This window comes from Amborella trichopoda, chromosome 1 (assembly GCF_054954075.1).
Source record: "Amborella trichopoda isolate Santa Cruz 75 chromosome 1, AtrichopodaSantaCruz75HAP2 v2.0, whole genome shotgun sequence".
Classification (NCBI taxonomy): domain Eukaryota; kingdom Viridiplantae; phylum Streptophyta; class Magnoliopsida; order Amborellales; family Amborellaceae; genus Amborella; species Amborella trichopoda.
The window spans coordinates 31,896,000-31,905,210 of NC_142336.1; the positions used below are offsets into that span (position 1 = coordinate 31,896,000).

General features: G+C 36.5%; 1 protein-coding gene across 19 annotated transcripts in view; it reads left to right on the forward strand.

The window, feature by feature from the left end:
• The window catches only part of FTSH11 (FTSH protease 11), a 29,831-nt gene extending 21,155 nt beyond the window's left edge, over positions 1–8,676 (forward strand). For 4 of the 19 annotated variants that reach the window (XR_016046594.1, XR_016046617.1, XM_006837390.4 and 1 more), the window contains exons 12-17: positions 1,337–1,466; positions 1,739–1,887; positions 1,980–2,261; positions 4,241–4,330; positions 4,461–4,514; positions 5,587–6,054. Coding sequence is in view for 7 of the 19 variants with exons in the window: in XM_006837390.4 (XP_006837453.1) it covers positions 1,337–1,466; positions 1,739–1,887; positions 1,980–2,261; positions 4,241–4,330; positions 4,461–4,514; positions 5,587–5,724 (843 nt within the window). In the remaining 12 variants the exon portion in view is untranslated. Of the gene's footprint in view, positions 1–1,336; positions 1,467–1,738; positions 1,888–1,961; positions 2,262–4,240; positions 4,331–4,460; positions 4,515–5,195; positions 6,055–8,321 lie in introns of those variants that run through there. The other 15 variants (XR_966476.3, XR_016046605.1, XR_016046591.1 and 12 more) reach the window with 7 other exon arrangements.
• The last annotated feature ends 535 nt before the right edge of the window (positions 8,677–9,211 follow it).

Genomic DNA, 9,211 nt, shown 5'->3' on the forward strand with positions numbered 1-9,211 from the left:
TGCTTGTGTAGAACACATCTTACAACAATATAACACTTATGCATATAGTGAAAATTCGTTTACTAATTCCATGATTTGGTTGCTAACATGCAATTGATTTATAAGGCCTGATGCCTTGAGTACCTTCCGCTGTGGAAAACAAAACATACATTCTTCCATATGGTTTTGGGGTTTGAATGCTCATTGTGGGGCACACGGGCATTACAGCCATAGAGGACCACTCTCATCTGGCTAATGGCTGATGAGTTGGCCACATGGCAGTCTGACAGATTCACAATCTTTGCCTAGCCAAAAAAGAAAAAGCTTTTGAGGTTTTAACCAGAATCCCATTTGATTTTGAATTTTCACCAAATTTTCATTATTTAGGATTTTGCCCCGTACCTGATCTGGTAATTGTTTTTCCTTGTTCACTTTAAAGACTCAGGAATTAGCCTACCTTTTCTAAATCTTGTAAGCAAGGAGATTATCAAGTGATATCTTTTACTTGTATTGAAGTTTCTTTGCTTTAGGTCTTCTTTGACATCGATTTTGTACCATGTGACTTCATTGTGATGTTACTAGTGTAATTCATGCACCTCCAAACCTATATTTTATATTTAAAAGATGAGGAAATGTATTGAGGTGGATTGCAACTTTATTAAGGAGAGATTTCTTTTTGGTGATGGTTTCATTTTTATCATTTTCTTTTATCTCTATTGTTGTTTAAGCAAGTGGTGCTAAAAAGTCGACCAACAGTCATTTTGTTATGGAGCAACATTAGGTCATACTCTCGAGGCCAAGCTTATCCACATCTAACAAGTCCAAAAAGAGGCTATCCATGTTCAATGGATTGGCATTACATGTCACGCAATGGAAGTCACTAGACATGTATTTTAGTCGAAAAAGTATTCGATGCTATGTTTCCTACAGTTAGCATCTCCCAACTGTCAGATGTACAAGAGATGGTTGGGGCCTCGACATTTCTTTGCTCAAAGCTCATAAAAAAAATCGACAACCTAATTACACACTTCATTAAGTTACCTGTTAACCCTACGTGTTATGACATCTAAAGAACCAAATTAATTGCACTCCAATTTCTTACATGTGAGAGGCAATTGATATTCCTTGTGTTTTCTTCATGTACACATGTCATCCTCTTTTCTCATTACTTGTGTATATGAGGTCAGATTCTTCCTTGTTACAAAAATTTTAAACTGATCGACTTACCCAAAAAGAAACATAATTGGAATAGATTAAAGCCATCTTGTCTTCTGCATGCTGCTAGCATCACTTGTGGGCAAAATTTCAAACTGGGATGTAGAATCATTGGGCATCTAATTCTGATGAAGCTTTTCAGATTGTTGTTCCAAGCCCTGATGTACGAGGCAGGCAAGAGATATTAGAGCTCTACTTGCAAGACAAGCCTTTGGCTGAAGATGTAGATGTAAAAGCACTTGCTCGAGGCACACCAGGTTTTAATGGCGCAGGTACCATGCCATCTTCTCTTAAAGAATTATAGGCACATCCATGAAGTAATGGAACTCAAATGATTGTGAATTCTACAATGTAGTGATTAAATGAGCTTACATTTTGACATAACATTTATTGTGGATTTTTGAGATTGGCTTTAGGCTGCAAGATTTGTTGGGAAAAAAGATGCCTAATTATCCATTCAGAAGTTATTCTTCAATGTTTACAAACATGCCTTACTTCCATAAGGTTATTCAACGTTGTTAACCTCTTTTCAATATACTTTTAGATTTGGCGAATTTGGTCAATATTGCTGCCATCAAGGGTGCTGTTGAGGGTGTTGAAAAGTTGACGGCTGCGCAGTTGGAATTCGCAAAGGACAGAATTGTTATGGGTACGGAAAGGAAAACTATGTTTGTCTCAGAGGAATCAAAGAAGGTAAATGAGCTAAAAGCTCTTCTGTCTATGGCTCTTTCTCTCTTCCACAGTGGACATATTTGTACACCTGACAGATTGTTGAATACTTTCAGCTTACTGCATATCATGAGAGTGGTCATGCAATTGTCGCATATAATACAGCTGGAGCACATCCTATTCATAAGGCAACGATCATGCCACGAGGATCTGCCCTAGGGATGGTCACCCAACTTCCTTCAAGTGATGAAACATCTATTAGCAGGAAACAGTTATTGGCACGACTTGATGTTTGCATGGGAGGGAGAGTTGCAGAGGAGCTCATCTTTGGTCCAGAACAAATTACAACTGGTGCCAGTAATGATATTCACACAGCTACTGAGCTTGCTCAGTATATGGTACTTCTTTCATCAATGAAATTTTCAACTATTTATTCTCCTTTTTCTTTGTTTCTTAGGAATTGCTATCTCGTCAAACATGATGTATGGAATGCATGGCATGTATACTACTGAATCATGAATGAAATTTCTGATTATTAATATTTCTTTGCTTTTTTCATTACCAAAGATGTTGCCTTGAATCTGACAGAAAATAATTTGATAACAAATTTTCAGTCAAATTCCTCATGGCAATTTGGACGAATGCTACTAAAAAGTTTAAATGGTTTCTAAAGAAGTATCTGTTTTCTGGTGAAGTATGTCATATTCTTAGGAAGATCATATTAGTTTCTTATATCATTCATTATTTATATTTCATTTTTTTTTATCGTTAGATAAGTTTAGAAATTCATTCATGTGTAAAAAAATATCATTTCTTTTTGATTGATTTGACTCATCAGAGAGGTTGGCAATTGGACAGACCCTCATCTGATTAAACCATGTCTGGTCCTTGTCACAGTGTACCAAGTTAAAATGGCAACTAAAACAAGTTCTTCTATACAATTTTTATTGTATGATAGCCAATGTTCTAAAAAGCGGTCTGCCGGGCGCCTAGGCGCCCAAGACACCTCTGGTTGCACGCGTAGACTTGGGCGCCACATTCTGGGCGGCTGTACCTGGGCGGCTGCCCAGGGACATGGGCTTTTTTTCGATTTTTAAAGATGCCCAAAAGGGTAAAGGGGCTAATTTTAACACCCAACAAGGTTTAAAAAGGTTATAGGGGTTATTTACAACCCCAAAGTTAAAAGAATACTTCCATAAGCACTCAATCTCTTAGCTATACCTATTTATGAGTATCAAAAGTATTTTTTGTGGAATCAAAAGTATGGTATTATGGAATAAGAGTTGAAGACTATTACTAATACATCGCCTATTAGACACTTAATTTTTTTAAAAATTTTGTATAGTTTGAAATTTTAAATTTTTAACAAGTTTAATCTCAACATGTGATATATCATATGTTTGTATATAATAAAGTATGTTACAATATTTTTAAATGCAATAAATTACAAAATTGACACAAATATATGCATATATGTGCGTTTGGACATCTCATATATGTATATATCTAAAGAATTTGTACTACAGGGCACCTGAGGTTTTGGGCATCAGGCCGGCCACCTAGGGGCCGCTTAGCGTTTTTTGAAACCTTGATGATAACCCAATATATTGGAGCCAAAAATCACCTTTGCTCCTTTCCCTGAGAAAAATAACAACTGTGGAGAGCCAAATGAAGAGTACATGGGTTCTCTAACCTTTCGCTGTGAAAGAGATGCAGATCATGAGGCCTGCGTCCAACTCTAACCCACTCATCTTCCGATTTCCAAATTACTGGAGTTATGCACTCCTATGTTGCTATGTAGGGTTTCTTATTCGCGAGTCACACTTGGATGTATTTCCTATTTTTGTTTTCTCTGCCTAATCAGCACAAACTACCCAGATTTTTGAGCGGCATTAGCCTAGTACTCTGGTTCAGTGGTGTATGGTTTGTAGTACTGGTTACTGCACATTAGAGTTGTCTGTCCAACTCTAACCCACTCATCTTCTGATTTCCAAATTACTGGAGTTATGCGCTCCTATGTCGCTATGTAGGGTTTCTTATTCGCGAGTCACACTTGGATGTATTTCCTATTTTTGTTTTCTCTGCCTAATCAGCATCAAACTACCCAGATTGTTGAGCCGCATTAGCCTAGTACTCTTGTGTATGGTTTGTAGTACTGGTTACTGCACATCAGAGTTGTCTGTAGAACCGTAGGACAGTATTGGTTATCTGCACATCAGGGTTGTCTGTAGAACCATAGGATGACGATAGAGTTATTTTATGTGATCATGGGAGGAAGTTGTGCACCCTTTGTTTTGAATATTTCAGTGTCCTGTTATGAGTTTCATTTGTTCAAACTTCTGTCACCTGCGTATCTCATTAGCTACATGTGTGCCAGGTATCAACTTGTGGGATGAGTGATGCAATTGGTCCTATCTATGTCAAAGAGCGGCCAAGTTCAGAGATGCAATCCCGAATAGATGCAGAGGTCTGCTTTCCTTGTGCTTGATCCCATCAACAGTTTTATGGTTTCTGCCTTTGTTATGCATGATCATTCAAATAGGTTTGTGGTACATATGTTCTTTAGATATCTGATGTTTGTATTCAAATACCTGCAGGTTGTGAAACTCTTGAGAGATGCCTATGAACGTGTCAAAGACTTGCTGAAAAAGGTACACTCCAATCTGTATCTATTCCCTAGGACTAAATATTGTTATGAAGATCTTTCACGAGAGTGACTAATTCCCAATAAGTGGTTAAGGTATCTTGGTTGCCTTTAGGTGACTGTTTACCTTCTTCCAGTTTAATGGACAATTTGTTACCTCTCTTTTTAGATACCATTGCATGTCTATGTGTGTTCCTTTTTTGGTTTACAGAATCTAAAGTTGTTCAGTTGGTTATCTTCACTGCATATTGTTATGACTGCGGACTAGTTTTTGGCAGTGGTCATATCTGGTATCCCAGAATTGTCATTGAAGTTTGTTATGGATGCTGATTAAAGTCCCTAGCTACTGTAGGAGAAGAATTCTAATTAAAGCTGGGAAACTGAATCAGAATAGCACATTATGATAAAATTCATGTCTACCAATAACGTTTGAGTTTGAATGCGATGTAATGTAAGGCAGCCTCATGATTTTTGTTGAATGCAGTTTTATGGTTATGACCTCCTTTATAAAGCATTCTTGTTGCAGTAGTTTTTTCTTTTTGAGAATGTTAACTTTCTTGTAGCAGTAGTTAATGGCACACGTTCCACAGAATTGTAGCACCTCTTTGAATAAATGGAAACAATTGTTAGTTACTTGAAGGCTCCCGTGGGGATGGTTTACAATATCCATGGGTATGCATCCTCACAGGTTGGCTGCTCAATATGGTATGATATCAAGGAGCCCCCACCAAATGTAGTCAGGCCACAAGGAAGACTAGACCACTCAATTCCAGCATTATATAGGGGGGAAATTTATGACATTTCAGTAGTTAGTCATACTGCAGCAGTTTTGAAGTTCCAAGTCTTGACCTTTCCATATGAACAATATGTTCAAAAAATAAAACAGCCGTTATTCTAATAATTTTTCTTGCATTTCCCTTGGGATATTTGTATTTGACTTGCATTTTTGTGAGAATGAGTTGCTGAAATTCTTCCTGATGTCTTCTGATTTATACATAAATTCGTAACTTGTTATTGATTGCAGTTAGTAATTATATTTGAGATGTGATAATTGCTTACTGCTCCAAACACTCTGGCAGCATGAAAAAGCATTACATGCCCTGGCCAATGCTTTGTTAGAATATGAGACACTCACAGTTCAAGATATCAAAGAGATACTAGATCCTTACAATGTTGGAACACTCACAGAACAGCAGGAGGAGCTTGCCATCAGTTGATGCTGTGTCTTGCCTGTATAATATGATTTATCATCTTCATCTCTGTACAGTACAGGTACAAGCATAAATTTAGAAAAGGTGTAACATTGATAATTATTTTCCCTTAATCTGGTCGGGAAGCAATCTCTTTGTAGAATAACTTGGGAATCACTGTTAATGTTCAGAGCCATGCATCCTATATCTGCATGAAGGAAGCCTAGGCAATGCATGACAGCCTTCGTTCATTCTAGTTTCTCTTCTATTTTGATTTTCTGGTAAGCAATATCTTAATGACAAATGTTACTTTAACATTCTTGTCAAATAAATATCTTAATGACAATGTTGCCGCAATCTCTACACGGAATGACATAATTTTCTGTTTTTTAGTTTTTTTTCAAAATGTCAATAAAATAGAGAATTCATTGTTGTTATTGTTTGCAGATTTGTTTCTTCTTGAAAATTGCACAAGAGGAGTATGGTTTAAGTTTCGATCAGGATACCGACATCAAAATACAATAACATGTGCTAATTCCAGTATTAGGCATTGTAGATTACTCGAGGTCTGGTTTTACCACTGTTAATGGATGAATATATTTGCTATATAACCTCTCAGCACCATTTTTCTATACTCCCTTCTTTGTGGATGCCAACCATTACTAGTAGTCAGAAACCCAAGCAAAAGGCAATTAGTTATAGGACAGAATGTTTCATGACCATCAACAGATACTCATGATAAAAGAAGTTGCTTCAAGACCATCTTATGACACTTCATGAAACACTTCTTCTTGCCAAGCAATTCATAAACTTGTCCGCATTATATAACTTTTTTTTCTCTTTGATGAACTTGTGTTAAGTCGGGATCAAAGAACAGTTAGAGGTGAGGTCACAGAAGTTGCTATTGTTTAGTGGTACATTACAAATTTCTGCAGCATGTTCTTCGAACATTTTCCATTCTTCTTAATTGCATGCGTTCACCTTTAATAAGATTCCTCCTTCCTGGCATTCACCCCAGTATATATGTCCTTACACAGCATCATATGAATATGATTCTGAATTATTTATCTTATGTGTCACGCAGCAACGATGAACCTCAGCATAAATAGAATTTTAGTAAATATAAGGACACTCAAGAATTGACTTAGTTGTAGATGACTTTCCTTCCTCCATAGAAGGTCAAGCATCGGACGCTTTGATCCTCGAGGTGGTAGGCTTCTCGATTTTCCCAGCTTTTACTAACATTGCTTTCATATTAAGGAATGAGCACCATTATTCCAGGATTTGTTGGCTATACTAAGAGATCAAGGCGATGCCACCTGAGGTCAGGAATCTAGTGCAGCAACTTCTTGATCATGCCATGGTACACATTTGCTTGATTTCTTGCACTAGCAAATCTGAATCCGAAGTATGTGAAGGATTTGGATCTACCGTTACGCCCATCTGTGGCAGCATATGCAGGTGAACTGGAGCTCTCCATTTCAGACTCCCATCAGAGACCATGTTCCCTTGAAAAGTAATTTGTTGTCATGGTGGCTATGCCCCTTAAGCTCTGTCTGTCAAAAAACTAGTCACCCACTTTGTGAATTGTTCACCAAAAATATCAATAAGGCAAGCTTATTTGAGAATATGAAGACAGGAGACTTGAGATTTCACATCAGGTTTGTTGTAGGAAGAACTAGGGTAGGAAAAATCAGACAGTGCAAATTCTAACCGCTCAGTTAGATAGGAATTGGCCGGTTCCAGTTTTGATAGGTTTTGGTGAACTTCTCGGGTATTTAAAAAAAATTCAAACAAAATTATATAAAATCCCAAAAAATAAGGGATTTTGTTTGTAATACACTTTTAATGTTTTTTTTACCATTTTGGTAAAGATTGTTTTGGCCATTAATACATATTTTCATATTTTTCCATCTTTTTTTAGAAAATTTTAAAAAATACCCCTAGGCCCAAATTTATTCTTTAGAATCTATTTTTTCCATTAGTTTTTAATTTCATTTGGATGTGCTTTGTTTAACCATATTTTAAATATATATATTTTTTATTTTATTAGATTTCTTTTAACATTTTTTTGACCACTTAGGACTTGCCTGGTTAGGTCGGTTGAACCGGCCGGTTTACCGGTTAGGCTGGTAGTTCCGTTTCGGGCCCCATGTCCGGTTGTTCGTTTTGGTTTGATTTTTCCTACACTGGGAAGAACTTCATCGATCATTAGAAAATGGAGTCATATTAGGAGCATATATAGCAGTTCTTATGCGCTTGGGAGCATGTATGGCAGTGCTTATGCCCTTCAACCAATTATAATGCTTGACCTTTTCGGCGTGAATCCTGCCTGCTAATTCTGTTCGAATTTCTAAATATTTACCTTTTTTATTTATCATGATATTTTGCCTAGTTGTGCAAGTGCAAGCCACCTTTTAATTCCACTTCACCACTAATATCCATTGAATGTCTTAATTTTCTCCAAATGGGGTCTTGAGCAATCAATATTTAATCTAAACATAGTTTAACATGTTCTCTAAACACCCTAGTATATCTATCATATTTATCATTGAAAGTAACCATGTCTAGGTGTATGAACTTTCTTTTAACAAATTTTTATATATGATTCATTACAAATTCAGATATGATTCCTAGTGGGAAATGAGCTGGAGCAATAGAGAATCTGCAGCACGGTCTCTTGTCCACAGATATTACCATGTTGTAGCTTGCTTACAACAAATGCCTCCTAACTGGCTTGTACGACTGCAAAACAATGGCTTAAAGTTAATTAAATTGTGTGCTAACTACCCCTGGCGCATGTGGTGCATCTACTGTGACATCACTTGTTGTGATTAGCTAAACCCTGCAGCGGCCGTGTAGTTTGTGTATGCGGTCAATACCATCGATCGACTCTCGCATTTCAACGCCCTGTTATATCATCCAAAACTTGACTGTGCAATCATTTCAACATGGAAGAAACATGTTAGACCTAACAAATAAGCGGCTACGACCTCTTCTATATTTTTATCTATCCTGTGATTCAACCTAGAGAAGGGAGTACATCAAACTCGAGGCTTCTTTTGTGAAACCCGCCCGTTAAGATCACTAAAACTATGGTTTCATCTTTGCACGGTCGATTGATTGGGTAGAAAACTGGATTAGGGTTCTTTCCAAATCCATATATATATATATATATAATTTTTATATAAGGTTGCAACTTTAAAATGTAGAACTACGGATGCACCTCAAAAATCCATCGGAAAAATTATTTTAATGTTGAAAAACCCTGTGACTGATCATCTCGACATCGAGTTGTATGATTATGAAAAATAAAAAGCTTTTGAGTCTTAGAAATAGTGCATCTTACAACATATTATATGCACCGTCCATTTTTAAGATTTTCATATGTTTATAGATCTAATTGATTTTAACCATTTTTAGAATTCAAACTTTTATAATTAGAGATAAAAATAGATTTTGAAATAATCCTAATAGCATTTTATATCAAAATTATATATTATGATAAAATTTG